The sequence below is a fragment of the Eptesicus fuscus genome, chromosome 4, assembly GCF_027574615.1.
Source record: "Eptesicus fuscus isolate TK198812 chromosome 4, DD_ASM_mEF_20220401, whole genome shotgun sequence".
Classification (NCBI taxonomy): Eukaryota; Metazoa; Chordata; class Mammalia; order Chiroptera; family Vespertilionidae; genus Eptesicus; species Eptesicus fuscus.
Window position 1 is genome coordinate 9,484,806 of NC_072476.1, and position 14,566 is coordinate 9,499,371.

The 14,566-nt window shown below is 48.8% G+C and overlaps 1 protein-coding gene across 1 annotated transcript in view; it reads left to right on the forward strand.

The window, feature by feature from the left end:
* The window catches only part of GTF3C1 (general transcription factor IIIC subunit 1), an 86,843-nt gene that overhangs the window by 50,868 nt on the left and 21,409 nt on the right, over positions 1 to 14,566 (forward strand). Inside the window, exons 12-20 of the mRNA XM_028134129.2 lie at positions 758 to 911; positions 4,116 to 4,219; positions 4,940 to 5,124; positions 6,762 to 7,037; positions 7,272 to 7,417; positions 9,830 to 9,927; positions 10,434 to 10,530; positions 10,644 to 10,821; positions 14,044 to 14,194. Coding sequence (XP_027989930.2) covers positions 758 to 911; positions 4,116 to 4,219; positions 4,940 to 5,124; positions 6,762 to 7,037; positions 7,272 to 7,417; positions 9,830 to 9,927; positions 10,434 to 10,530; positions 10,644 to 10,821; positions 14,044 to 14,194 — 1,389 coding nt within the window. The remainder of the gene's footprint in view (positions 1 to 757; positions 912 to 4,115; positions 4,220 to 4,939; positions 5,125 to 6,761; positions 7,038 to 7,271; positions 7,418 to 9,829; positions 9,928 to 10,433; positions 10,531 to 10,643; positions 10,822 to 14,043; positions 14,195 to 14,566) is intronic.

Sequence of the window (14,566 nt, forward strand, 5' to 3'; positions counted from 1 at the left end):
CTGAGCGAAACCAGCTAGGGCTAGCAGGCTAATTTTTAAGTTGATAATTTTGTATGACCCATGAATGATGTTATAAATATCCAAGTGGCCTTTGGCAGAGAAAAGGTTCCCCACCCCTGCTCTAGACAGTAAGGTAAAAGAGGAGAGGAATCAAAAAGAGCTTCCGATCTAGGTGTTAGCAGTGGTAAGTGGAACATTCCTCACTGGGTGTTAAATTGGCATAGAGACTTCGCCCAGAGGTTGCCATCATGGCTCCCAGTTTCCCTGCCATCACATCGCAAATCATGTACCGTATTTTCTGGCATATAAGACGACTTTTTAACCCAGGAAAATCTCAAAAGTCGGGGGTTTTATACGCCAGAAAATACGGTATTTGGGTTTTAAGCAATCTGATATACATTGTCAGAGATTTTTCTAACCTACCGTATTTTCCGGCATATAAGACCCCCAACTTTTGAGAAGATTTTCCTGGGTTTAAAAGTCGTCTTATACGCCGGAAAGTACGTAATCTCTTGAGTTCCTGGTGAGAAGCTCAGAATGTGAAGCTGCTACAAATGGTGGCTTGTCTTTAGCCAACTATTTATCCAAGAGAGATGATCTTAATATTTCAAGGATTCAACCTTTCAATGGTGAACCCCCTTTTAATTCTCCCCCAATTTCTGTTGGGTGCCATTAGGCATGTCTCGGTTGCCTGGGTTGAGAACGGCCTTCTGTGTTGAGGTGGGGGATATTAACTGCTTATTTTGTGATGCCTCAGGATTCAGAAAATGATCATGGATCAGGAGAAGCAGGAAGGCGTGTCCACCAAGTGCTGTAAGAAGTCCATCGTCCGCCTGGTGCGGAACCTGTCTGAGGAAGGTCTCTTGAGACTGTATCGGACTACGGTTATTCAAGATGGCATCAAGAAAAAGGTAACCACGGGCTCTCCTGATGCCTACAGAGCCAACTGCTGGAAGTTTCCTTGTCCAGCTTCTCATATCCTTGTAATATCTCTGTCATTCCTTTGTTGTCAATAACTCGGAATTTCCTGTTATGCCTCCTAATTTGGGGAACAAGATTCATCCCATCTTTCTGTGGAAGCTGGAAACAGAAGAGAAAAATAATGTAATTGGATCCCAGAGCAGCATGTGCCGCCCACGGCAGGGGTCCAGCCCTGCAGCAGCCTTGGAAGAGAGGAGGGGAACTGAGGCATGTGGACATTCAGCAGAGTAGCGTGGGGAGTAATTAAGCAACACGTAGGAGGTGGAAAATTTAGACTAAGCAGCAGAACATCTTCCACAGAGATCTGAGGAAACATCTCCCAGAGGACATGATGGCTGTGGCTCCATTAGCTTGCACTGCTGTGCTTATCCGATGGGGAACAACACATCTCTTCTGTCTCAATTTATCTGTTTCTCTAAAATTTAAAGTTTGGGGCCATTCCCATAGCAACTGTAGCTCAGTGACTTTGCACACATTCTAAGGCATCAGTTTTTCAGGGTCAGAATAATTTGAGAGCCCAGCTGGGCACTGGGACCAAAGGGAATGGTGCTGTGAGGACAGTCACTTGTAATTTCCGGACCTTTTTTTCTGACTGCACCTTAAATCTCTGCCTTAAGAGAGTTCTGCTTTGATGTTTTGTTTTCTTAATAAGCTGGCAAGGTCATTTCAGTTTTTTTACTTTCACTTATTTATTGAGACATTGAAATTTGAAAACACAAAGCAGTACAAAACATGACTTCAGAAACGCATTTTCTACCATTCTAAGTTGACAGCACTCATCGATTTTTATGTCTACTGTGAGTCCCCTTGACCTTGTTCCTCTCCCATCCCCAGCAGCCTGCCACTCAGCCGCTGAAGCGGTGGCAGGAGGCCTTCTGCTGATGTCTCTGTTGAAGGACAGAAGCTCCGGCCCATCAGTTGCAACACCTCTGATTTCTGTTGGTCTTCACAGAGCAGAGGTTTCAGAGGGGAAAGACCTGTCAGGGCAGAAAACCTTACCCCCTCTAACAATGGAGAGGGGCAGTCTGACAAAGGTACCCCCTGTATTTCCAACTCCTATTTGGCCCCATAACTAACTACCAGGCAGAACTGGGGTGAGTGGGACGGGTGGCGGTGGGGAGCAAGTGCAATAAGGACTCAAAGATGAAGGTGCCCAGACCTCGGGCCTCTTGCCACAAGTACACTGGAGCCTCGGTTCTCGAACTCAGTTCGTTCCGGAAGGCTGTTCAAAAAGCATTTTGTTTGAAAACTGAATCATTTTTCCCTATTAGAAATAACGTAAATTGAATTGAATCATTCCAGACTCCCAAATGATTTCCTGTTTTAACTTCCCTTACATACAGTATATATCTAATGTCTATTTAATCTATAAACACTACTTAAATTTATCGACCACCCCCTACTGGCCTTCTACCCCTACTGGCCTTAAACGAATCACTTTCAGTACTGGTTACAGGAGTGGATGTTAGGAGGTTAGTATGCAGCATCTTCACTTTTTCACTTACTATTGCCTCTGAAGTGCTCTCACAGGCTAACTATTTTTTGTTTATCCAAATCAACAGCAATTTTTCTGCCTCTTCATTTGCCTATAATCATTGTTTTGTTAGCACTTTCACACTCTTAACAACATCAGCACTCTTGATGGCCTCTTTGTTTTAAAATTGTGCAAAAAAAACACAAAAATATTCACAGCACAATTTCCTGAGAAGTTAACAAGAGGAGGTTTAGCAGTAAACTGACTCAAATTCTCCTTTGTGGCCTGAGAAACACTTTTTGTAATGCTAATTTATCAACAAGAAGGAGTTGAGAACCGAAGTTTTGTTCAACAACCGAAATATCCCCCACCCTCACCCCACTCCCAACAACTTGGTAGCGAACCATATTGTTTAAGATGGGAGACATTCGAGAACCACTATAGTGGAACCACTACATGGTACCCACTTTTCCAGCTGGAAAGGGTTGCAGTATTGTACATCTGCCTCCAGAATACGCTTAAGTGTCTCAACAGCACTTTCTCTGGCCCCCGGAGCCTGGGCTGCCACAGGCTGCCTCCTGGTCTCCTGGAGCATGTGGATCAGAGTTGCTGTGCCCAGCATCGGCCTTTGCCCTGGCTTCCGCATCTGGCCACCTGCCCATTGGGCCTGTGGGAAGCTGGCTGGGCCATTTGGCTGTGGAAAGTGGGGAAATAGGAATGCTTTGGATTTGTACCATGCTTTTAAATTCCCTGGGTGTTACCTAGCTGTCTCTCACTTGAGCCTCACAAAACCACTAAACAGTTGGCAGGGCATAAGGGAGGGGTCCCCATTTCACAAATGAGGAGCAGAGGAGACTGAGCCACGGCAGCTTTTGATGTTTTGTTTTCTAAAACATCAGGCGTTTGCTGCCTATTCCCTGTGACCCTCTTTCAGGTCATTTTTGGCTCAAAGCCTGCTGATCAGAGTTAGCCATTTAGAAAACCTTACTTGGCCCTCCCCTGCCAATGACAGAGACAGAAAGGAAGCCTGGCTGGCCAGGTGCCTGGCCATTGTGCCTGCCATCCCCTGCACAGCTGTCACCCCACACCCTCTGCTCAGTTCCAGGTCATTCCCATTCGTCCTCCAGTTATCCCTAGTGAGGTGGTAACCACCCTAACTGCTCAGCTGCAGCACCTTGGAAAAGCTAAAACAACAAAGCAGCTCTAAATCCTCTGCCAATCTGTTTAGAAGCGCACCTGGCAGGAGTCCCACGGCGGCGCTCAGCGAGGGGAGATTAATGAAGGCGTTTACCTTTTCCAGATGGAAGCCCTCAGCATTCACAGGCACTTCTGGGACATTCTCAGATAGCAGGAGCAGGGCACAGGGAACAGCCTGCCAGGTAGATGTGAGACCAGTGGGCCCTGACACCCAGCGAGGGCACTGCAGGAAGACGGCTCTTTCTAGGGCAGAATTCCTCTCCTGAGCAGAACTTGATCGCTTGATGAGCGGAGGGATTTTGACAGTGGGAAACTGTTCACAACGCACTTTGCTTCAGTCTCATAACGGTCTTTAGGAAAGGTTCATGAACGGGGTAACCAGCGCTCCACCAGGGAGCCGAGTTGTGGAGCTAAGTCTCCCTGAGCTCTTCCCACCCTTGGGGACACTGCCCTCTCTCTGCAGGTGGATCTGGTAGTGCACCCGTCCATGGACCAGAACGACCCTCTGGTGAGAAGTGCCATCGAGCAGGTTCGTTTCCGGATCTCCAATTCAAGCTCAGCAAACAGGCGAGTAGCAGCACCACAGGACTCGTGTGATCTCAGTGAATTCACTGGGTTGGGCTTTGTGGTCATGACCCCCGAGACTGACAGGGATCAATTTCTGGATTCTTTAAGAAAAAAGAAAATCCTCGCATTTTTTATTCTATTCTGATTGTAGACAGAGCACTCCAAGTCACAGGCCCTGTGATGTGAAACCTGCTCAACCTCATAATGGCTCAGAACAATTCTAGTTGCCTTCCTGACATCTTCTCTTGCTCTGCCCATAAATCATCTAATGGACTGAAAGAAACTGAGGGATGGGAGAGACTTCATAGCTGGGTCTAAACCACAGGTGATCTGTGGATGAGCAGAGGCCTGGCTCTGGCTTACAGGTGCTGGTTTGTGCGTCTTGCCATACATCGGCCACATGTACTCTGAATCAGATGCCAATTAATTTCATATCAAATTCCTGATTTCTAGCATTTATGAAAGTATCAGAGGACCTAGTCTGTCAGGCTCCCTTTCTCACAGGTAGCAGCTGCCCCTGGTCACCACAGTCCTCACCATTCCCAAATGTCTAGTGACCTGGCACATTTTATTCATTTAAAACATCTGCCAGGCCTCTAGAGCAGTTGAGTTTGAGGCCTCAGGACCAAATGGCTTCATCTGATTCATGAGGACAAAATGTGTCCTTTCTCTCAGCCCTTGGTTTTCTCACCATAACATTGGCTCGCACTTGGTCTGCAGGCTTAAAGCGCCCCAGTCTACAGTGCCTAAAGGGGAAGCCAAAGAAGAAAGTCAAGGAAAAGAAGACCCGAGTGGATCAGGAGATTCTCAGCCGAATGATTGCTCTAAACCAGAGAGTGGACGGGTGAAAAAAACTGATGAGAAAATGGGCATAACCCAGCTTAAAAATTACAACCCTGTAGTAGGTAAGAAGCAACTTCTTGTCAATGTCTAATTGTGTTTCATTGGTTGTTTGCATGATGCCCTTTGAGTCACTTGGTGTTGTACATTTAAGCACTGGACTGCAGTCAGGGAATAAGGTCTGAATTGCTGGCTGGGTCATGTGGCCTGGTCACATGACTTCCACCGGCATCAGTTTCCCTATCTGCAAGATGGAAATGATTCTTGCCCAATATACCTCACAAGGCTGTTGCAAGACTCAGATGGAACTATGCTAGATTCCCGCCCTGGCTAGTGTGGCTCACTTGGTTAGAGCATCACCCCATATACAGAAAGGTTGCAAGTTCGATTCCCAGTGAGGTCACATACTCAGGTTGCAGATTTGATACCCTTTGGGGGTGTGCATACAGGAGTCAGCCAATCGATGTTTCTCTCACATCAGTATTTTTCTCTCTCCCTCTCCCTTTCTCTCTAAAAAAAGAAACTATCCTAGATCCCAACATGAGGAATTATTTACAAAGATTAATTTCTTTTGCTGACTACCCTTGGGCTGGAATATTCTATTTCAGAAAATCGCTACCTCTGCTGACCCCATGAGCCTTCTGGTAGTTTCAGCCATTGGCGAGTTTGCACATTCATATAATTTTCTCAGATTCAGGTCTCTAACAGAGCTGGCTCCTCCCTCATCCCCCACTAAGCTGCTCTAATGTAAATGTGTGGGGTCAAGTGCAGTGGCAGGACTTTATAATCGAGTGCTTCATTGTTCCTCTCCTAGTCACAAACGCGTGTTGGTGGTGAGGGCAAAGGCAGCTTACCAGGGCACGGGCTCTGTCAGGCAGAAAACGTGTCCTGGTATGGGATGTGGCAAACTCGGGACGCCAGACAGAAGAGTCACCTGCGTGACTTCCCTTTCCGAAGGCTGCAGTCACACAAGCATGGCCTTTACTTTCCAGGCTTCATAGTCAGAGAGTGCAGACGGAGAGGAAACACGAGCACGAGTGTGTGCAGCTGCACAGCACCTGCACTTGAGCAGATGGGCTAGGCTTGCCGGGAGGAGGGGCCTCTACTCACGGTCCTTACCGCCCTGTTCCTTTGTCTCCCTTGACTCACCTGCTCCCTCTTGCTGGGGAAAGCTAAGGAACACATTATTTGTATCAACAAAGAAATAAGCTACTTTAAAAGAACCTAGATTTTGCACAACCCCCATCAAGACAAGAGTTCTAAATGGAGGTATGTCGGACCCTCCATGGTGGCTCCCTCCTCATTACACTCTGGCTCACCTCCTGGGCTCTCCTTCCTTGCTCCACCCTGTCATTCCAGCCTGTGACCCTTCTCGAATGTGTCAGGCACCTTGCATTACCCTGGGTTGTACAGCCCAGGTTATCTGTATGGCCTGCCCAGTCACGGACTTGTGGACTTCCCTCAAGGCCTCTCCCTGTCCCTTCCTCGCTTCATTTTCTGCACCAGCTATTTCCATCTGATGTCTTATTTCAGGATTTTGGTATTGTCTGCCCTTTCCCACTAGAAAGTAACTTCCACGAGAGTAAGAATATTTTCTGTGTCCCTGGCCCCTGAGACATAGTGGCAACAACAGTTTTTTAGGGAATTGAACTGATTGGAATCTGGGCTTTTCAAGCACTGCCTTCCCCCTTTCTTGCCTCAGTTCCTGGACTTGGGCGATCTATAGGATTTCTGCCCAAAATGGCTCGCCTGCGGGTGGTCCACAGGTTTCTGTGGTACCTGGTCTACGGGCACCCTGCCAGCGACACGGAAGAGAAGCAGGGCTTCAGCAGTGAAAGAACGGGAAAGCAGGAGCCAGGCAGGACCGGAGCCCCGCCCTCCTCCGGAAAAGACTTGGAGACCTCCTTTGATGCCCCACCGAGCGACAACCAAGATGGAGAAGTCCGGGAGGCTGAAGTGGAGCTCCCCACAGAGAGAGGTGAGATGACCAGGGCAGGCCAGCAGCAGTGGGACCCAAAGGGGGGGTCATGATGGTTTCTTATTCTTGTGGTCGGAACTGGCAGAATCTCTACACTGCCCTGATACAAACTTTCTGACCCTCTGGGCTTCCTGCCTGACAAGTAGATTTTCTCACGTTTGTGTAAGAGAGGACCAAGACCTAGGAGGTGATATTACCATCATGACTTGGACCCTGTCTCTGGTTTTCTCATAGTGTATGTGGATGAAGCCTCGTGGACACGCTACGTCCCTCCCATTCCAATCTACAGGGACTTCGGCTTCGGCTGGGCTCTTGTCAGCGACATTCTCCTCTGCCTGCCCCTCTCCATCTTTATCCAGGTTGTGCAAGTCAGCTACAAGGTACTGGCAACTCGCAAGCTATCACAGGAGCTAGTCCCGCAGCCCCAGGCCAGAGGGCCCATACTCACCTGGTCAGCAAAAATGCTTCAAGACTTGCAGTTGCCCGGATGGATGGATGGTTGGATGGATGGATGGATGGATGGATGGATGGATGGTTGATTGGGTAGATGGAGAGATAGGAGATTGGATGGATGGTTGGTTGGTAAGTCAAAGACTTGTTCTTCTAGATAGATCAACCATAAGACAAACAAATATCATGGTGTGACAATACAATATGTATTTAGAAATTTGGTTTCTATAGAAAAAGAAGGAAATAGAAGTTACCCATAACTTTATCACTCAGACAGCTAGTGATTTTGGTACATTTTCTCCTAGTCTTTTTATCCTATGCCATGTTTGTGTGTATATGCATGTATATGTGTATATTAGATCTCCCATTTGTGTGTGTTTGTTTTAACTGAATTGAGACTATACTTTATTTACTCTTTTATGTGTGTTTTTCCACTGAACAATATATTGTGTTTTCCACATCATTGAGTTTTAACTTGATATTAAGTAAATTCATCGTATTCTTTCTTATGCACATACCCTAATTCATTTCATGAGTCCTCTATTCTTAGACATTTAAGCTCTAGTTTCTTGTTTTTACAAATGACAGGTGATAATACCTTTTGGTAGACATATTCGTGGGAAGTTCCAAAGTTTTTTCTTTATGGTAAGGACAGAAATGGAATCACTGGCTTCCAGGGAAATCAGCATTCTTCTTCTCTTTTTAATATAACTTACTAAGTGATCACCCCAATAAATCTAGTACCCACCCATCACCATACATAGTTATTGCAATATTATTGACTGTATTGGCTATGCTGTACTTTACATCCCCCTGACTTTTCTGTAACTGTCAATTTTTACTTCTTGATCCCTTCACCTTCTTCACCCAGCTCCCTAACCTCCTCCCATCTGACAACTGTCAGAATGTTCTGTTTCTGTTCTGCTTGTTTGTTTATTTTATTTTTTAGATTCCACATATAAGTGGAATCATATGGTATTTGTCTTCCTCTGTCTGACTTATTTCACTCAGCACAATACCCTCTATGTCAGTGATGGGCAACCTTTTGAGCTTGGTGTGTCAAACTTCGCCAAAAAACTGAGCATAACTCGAGTAGTGTGTCACTTTGAGGAAAAAACATTATTTCGCAAATGTTTCATCCTCAGGAGCAGCAAATGTTTCATCCTCGGCATGCGGCCGCCTCAGCAGCCGTGTGTCATCAGAAATGGCTACACGTGTCAGTGCTGACACGCATGTCATAGGTTCGCCATCACTGCTCTATGTCCATCCATGTTGTCGTAGACGGCAAGATTTCATGCTTTTTTATGGCTGGGTATTCCATTATATATGTGTACTTCAGTACCCATTCATCTATTGATAGACACTTAGGTTGCTTTCATATTTGGCTAAATAATGCTGCAGTGAACATATGGATGCATATGTCTTTTTGGTTTATTGTTTTGGGTTTCTTCAGATAAATATCCAGAAGTGGAATTGCTGGGTCCTTCTTTTTCTCTTGTTAGATAGCCTTTGTTTTGTTTTTTTACAAGTCAATGATTTTTTTTTTATTGAATTTATTGGAGTGCCATCCTATCTAATAATAGAGTAACATGTAAATTACCATCACTCCGCTACGCCCACGATTGGGCGGCGGGAGGCTGGGGGGCGGGAGGCTGGGGGGCGGGACTCGGGGTGGCCTATCTGGCCATTGAGAGGCACAGATCCGCTGCCACTGAGGGGGGCTACCCTGCTGTTGAGAGGTGCAGGGGGCGGGACTCCCGCCCCCTGTGCCTCTCAACGGCCAGATCCGCGGCCGCTGAGGGGGCCTGCCGTGGACACCCAGCTGCGCCTCTCAACAGCAGGGTAGCCCCCCTCAGCGGCCGCGGACCATCAAAAGTGGGGGAGCTGGGTGCCTGTCTGCTCCGGCCCAGGCCTTTCAGAAACCTCTGCCATGATTGAAAGCAGAGATGTGGGAGGTTTGGGGGAGGAAAGAAGGAGGAGGCACCATCACCATAGTGCTGACGGGCAGGTTCAGAGAAGCTGCAGACCAGAAAATAGTAATGAGTTTTGCCCAGCTGGTGTTTCTCAGTGTTTGAACATCGACCCATGCACCAAGAGGTTGCTGGTTCAATTCCCAGTCAGGACACATGCCCGGGTTGCTGGCTCGATCCCCAGTGAGGGACATGCAGGAGGCAGCCAATCGATATTTTCTCTCATCGATGTTTCTATCTTTCTCTCCCTTCCCTTTCCTCTCTCTCTAAAATTAATTTTAAAAGATTAAAGAAAATAGTGGTAAATGTTTTTTCACAATTCTAGCAATTCACTCTGGTCTTGGTTGAGCTGAACCCTAAATCACCTTGTAGGTGGACAACCTGGATGAATTCCTGAATGACCCTCTGAAGCAGCACACGCTGATTCGCTTTCTCCCCAGGCCTATCCGGCAGCAGCTCCTGTACAAGAGGTGAGTCCCGGAACTGACGTGGAGAGGCCGAGGGTCCCTGCACTCCCCTGGAAGTTAGGGACTGAATACTCATTAACCAGGAAGAGGAAAGGTTTCTGCCTTGCTGGTTGTAGAGATCCGAGGTTTTCATGAATTCAGCCACCTGTGAGCCTTTTAAAGCCCGGGCAAATGAAATGCATGCTGGTACATTTTATACTTGATTTTAAGGTTCTTTTAAAGTAAATTCTGCTGATAAAGTCTGCAAGCCCTAATGTGGTTTTGTCCTTTTGTTACTTTTACTTTCTAACCCAAAACCCCAGTGTACAATTGATGCTTCATTGCCCTTGTTGGGTGTGGGAAGGGCAGTTCTGGGCTCCAGTACTTTGCAGGCCCAAGGCCAGTCCTCCAGGTCCCACCAGGTAGAAGAGGAGAGTAAGTGAGGTGCCCTCCTTGCCCCAGATGCAGACCCCCTGACCCCAGTCAGCGTATGGTGTGATTGGATCCTGCTCCTCCCCTCTGTTTTCCAGACGATACATTTTTTCAGTGTTGGAGAACCTGCAGAGGCTGTGCTACATGGGGCTGCTGCAGTTTGGTCCCACAGAAAAGTTTCAGGATAAAGATCAGGTAACATCTTTCAAGCCCAAATTGAAGTGGTCCTGACTGTTAAGCAGTTTCCAGACGGCTCACCTGAGGCTGATTCTGCGGTCTCTCCCGCCCCATCCCTGCCTGCCTTGCAGATCTTCATTTTCTTGAAGAAGAATGCGTCTATCGTTGATACCACCATCTGTGACCCACATTACCACCTTGCCCACAGCAGCCGGCCCTTTGAAAGGCGTTTTTATGTCCTGAATTCAATGCAGGATGTGGAAAACTACTGGTTTGATCTGCAGTGCGTCTGCCTCAACACCCCTTTAGGTACCATCTGTCTTTGCTGGTCCTCACTGTTTTCCCCCCTTGCTGTGGAACAACTGGAGTTAGAGCTGGAGAGGGCAAGATGATGCCTCGTGGTTTCCAGGCTGCTCCCCGAGGCCTATCATGTCCTTGGGGCTCCCTTAGAAAGAAGTGTAGCAGGCCTTGAATGGGGAGGTATGCCAGTCCCCACTCCCCATTCAGCCCAAGCAGCTCCACTTGGTCTTTACTTACGTGTTCATTCAGTAGGTATTTATGAACACAGCGTGCATTTCCTGTGCCTGGACACAAGCAATGAAAACACACCTCGTCCCTGCCTTCGTGAGACTTCATTCTTGGGGAGAAGACACACACACACACCCAGAGTGTGATGAGTGCCAGGGAGGAAACACACAGGGTGATGAGCCAAGGGCATTTGAATGAATGGTCAGGCAGCCTTTCTGAGGAGGAGACATTTGAGGCTGAGCCAGCCGTGTCCAGAACTGGGGAACAACATTCCAGGCACGGGAGCAGCAAGTGCAAAGGCCCCAAGTGTGGTTGGAGAGACAGGAAAGGCCAGCGTGGTGGGAAGGAGAGTGGCAGCTGAGATTGGGAAGTGGGCAGGAGGCAGACCCTGGGGGCCATGCAGAACACGGTAGTTTGGATGTGTTCTAAAAGCAGCAAGAAGATGGTGGTGGTTGTAATCAAGCCTCTCAGTGCTTGCTCTGGAGAACAGACGGGACAGGAGTAGAAGGAGAAAGGCCAGTTGGGCTGTGACTCATGCCCCAGAGAGATGCGCACTGTGATGGTGATAGAGGGGCCGATGGGGAAGGCTGGGAGGAAGAACTGGCAGACTTGCCGCTGGGTGAGTCGGGCTTTGGGTGGGGCCTTTGCTCTCATTGTTTTCCTCTCCAGAATGTCCCCAAGCCCCTGCTCGCCTCGCAGTGGCCACTCTGTTTCACGTGGCTCCTCTTCGAGAAAGCCTTCCAGCACCTTTGCTGTCGTCGTCTTATTTCGTTCTGTGGATCCTGCGAGCACAGGCCATTGGCTTGCATCCCCATGCTGTCTCTCAGGGCCTGGTACACAGTGACTCCGTAAATGTTCATTGAGTGGCTGGAGGGTTTGTGGGAGCTAGAGAGCCGCCCTGCAGCCCAGCGTGCTTTCCTCGAAGCCAGTTTTCAGCTGGTCTTTTCTTGCCAGTCCCACCAGGAGAAAAAGGATGGGCATCAGGTGCACCCGGGAGAGACATCTGATCCTCTTTCTCCTGCCACAGAGCTGCAGATCAGTGTTACACGCCGGTTTTTGCACAGCAAGGATTACATACTTGTTCAGTGGAATTGTTCAGGGTCAACAGCGTAATGAGCACTTGTATTTAGAGCCTTTAATGGGTCCAGACAAATTTTAGGACAGTATGTGTCACAGACTCCTCTGGCATTCACTAGTGAACTAGGCTTTTACTATTTCAGATTTTAAAAGTTATCTAATTCCCCTGCATTTTATACCTAGGTGAAAATTTGTGAACCAGTGTGTTATTTGCACCAAAGATTTTCAGGCTTAACAGTTGGTAAATTTCCATCCATCCCTTTTAGTGTTTGGGAGCAGAAATGTGGGAGGCTTATTGAATCCATTAATCAGACCTTGATTGTCTTGTCATTTAGCGAACATTTGAGGGGTTCCCCAAAGATGAGGGGAAAGCACCATATAAAAGACATGAGCATCCTTTAGAGCAGGGGCTCCGGACACAAGTGTGCGCAGCAGCACCCGGGAGCCTGAAGTGCAGGTTCCTGGGCCCCGTGCAGAGGTTTGGACTCAGCAGACCTGGGCTGGCCTAAACCTGCATTCCTAGCAAGCAGCTGTGGTGCACAGAAGCATCACCTAATTCCCTGGAGGTTCAACTGTCCATTCAAATGCATGATCTTGGACAAGCTCTTTGTCACCTCCTGACTTTAGGGGACAGTGTGTTTCACAGTGTCTTCATTTCTAAACTGGGAATACCGCCACCACCTTATGGGCGGAGGCGAAGCTTCACCCAGATGTCTCAGTAAACTTGGCTGAGAGGTGGGGGACATGGCCTCTCCCCACTGCCCCTTCCCTCACCCAGGCCAAGTTCTCCAGATGAGCATGTTATGAGAGGGTCTTTGACACTCTGCAAATTATCATCACCATCCCTTGCCCTATTCAAGCAACCGTTTTAGTAGTAATTTATGTTTTCTTATGAGAAATGCAGTCTTCTTTATTATGGAACTAGAGGCCCGGTGCACAAAATTCATGCATGGGTAGGGTCCCTAGACCTGGCTGGTGATCAGGGCCTATCTGTGGGGCGACCAGTGGGGTGAATGGGGGGCCCCCACTGGCACTCTCCTTGGCCGGCCTGGTGCCAGCCACTTGCCAGGCCTGCCCCCCGCTGCCACCGCTCATTGCCTCCCTCTGCGGGAGGTGACTGGCAGGACGATCAGGGTGGGGGTGGCACTGGCCTGCTTGCTGCCCAGCCCTGCCCCCTGCTGCCGCCGGTCGCTTCCCTCTGCAGGGCGACCGGCAGGGCAATCGGGGAGCCCCTGCTGACACCTGCCTTGGCTGGCCTGGGGCCTGCGGGCTGGAAGCAGCTCCTGTGTTGAGCATCTGCCCCCTGGTGGTCAGTGCACGTCATTTCAACCAGTTGTTCCACTGGTCATTCCGCCATTAGGTCGATTTGCATATTAGGCTTTTATTATATAGGATAACTGAATGTAATTGCTCCACTCAATGAATGCCCTCTGGGGCACTCAGGAAACAAGTGGCTGCTCCTGGCTCTCTCAGGGAAACTGATGCCACATCCAGCTATCTGTCTAGTCCCTGCTGACCCTGACCCCGCAGCCACAGCCAAGTGCGGTCATTTTCATTTACTGCTTCCTCTGCTGGCACACAGCATGTCCACAGGCCCGCCAGGGGGGAGGCATATGGTTCTGCTCATACCTCCCCGAGCCTACTGTGTTCTTTGGTCACCTACTTGCCCACTCACCTTAATGGCGTTCAGCCAGAGTGCAGGCCCTTTTCTCAGTCCCCCTCAGTGTTTAACTCTTCCTCCGGCTCCCTCTGGCACCTGTTACAAGGCATTTTGTGCAAAGAGGTTCTACCAGTTTCGTGCTTCTCTGTTTGGGGGACCCTAGTCACAGAAAGGGAATCCGTTCTTCTCTGGCCACCCAGCAGCGCACGGTGGCCCACCAGCACCAGCAGGAGGGTGGCCTCAGTAGGGCTTGTTTGGTTTTCCAGGTGTGGTGCGCCACCCGCGTAACAGGAAGGACAGCAACCCAGATCAGGGTGGAGATGACAAGGACAGTCTGCAGAAGGAGCAGAAGGAGCAGGAGAGCGCCATCCACAAGCACAACCTGGAGCGCAAATGCGCCATGATGGAGTACTCCACGTGCGTCCCTGTCCCTTGACGCGCTGTCCCCACGTGCAGGGTCAGGCAGTGCTCATCCCACAGGCTCTGGCTCCATGTTGAGCTTCAGCCGTCAGACCAGGAGTGCCTGAGTCGTCAGTGCGGCTGCTGCAGACTGGTGGCCACCAGCCATATCTGGCCCCGGCCATACTCTAGTTAGCCCACACATTGTTTAAAAAAAAAAAAAAAGAAGAATCAATTGCCAAAAATTCAAAACTTGGGGAATTTTACCTAAAATGTTGGGGTTTTGACAAGTTCTTAAATTCTGTCAGGTGTTTTTCTGGGGAGGTAAAAGCTAGTTGTGGGAAATCCCCTCACCTGCTCCTCGGACTCTCCAGTTCTAAGGAGCACCCT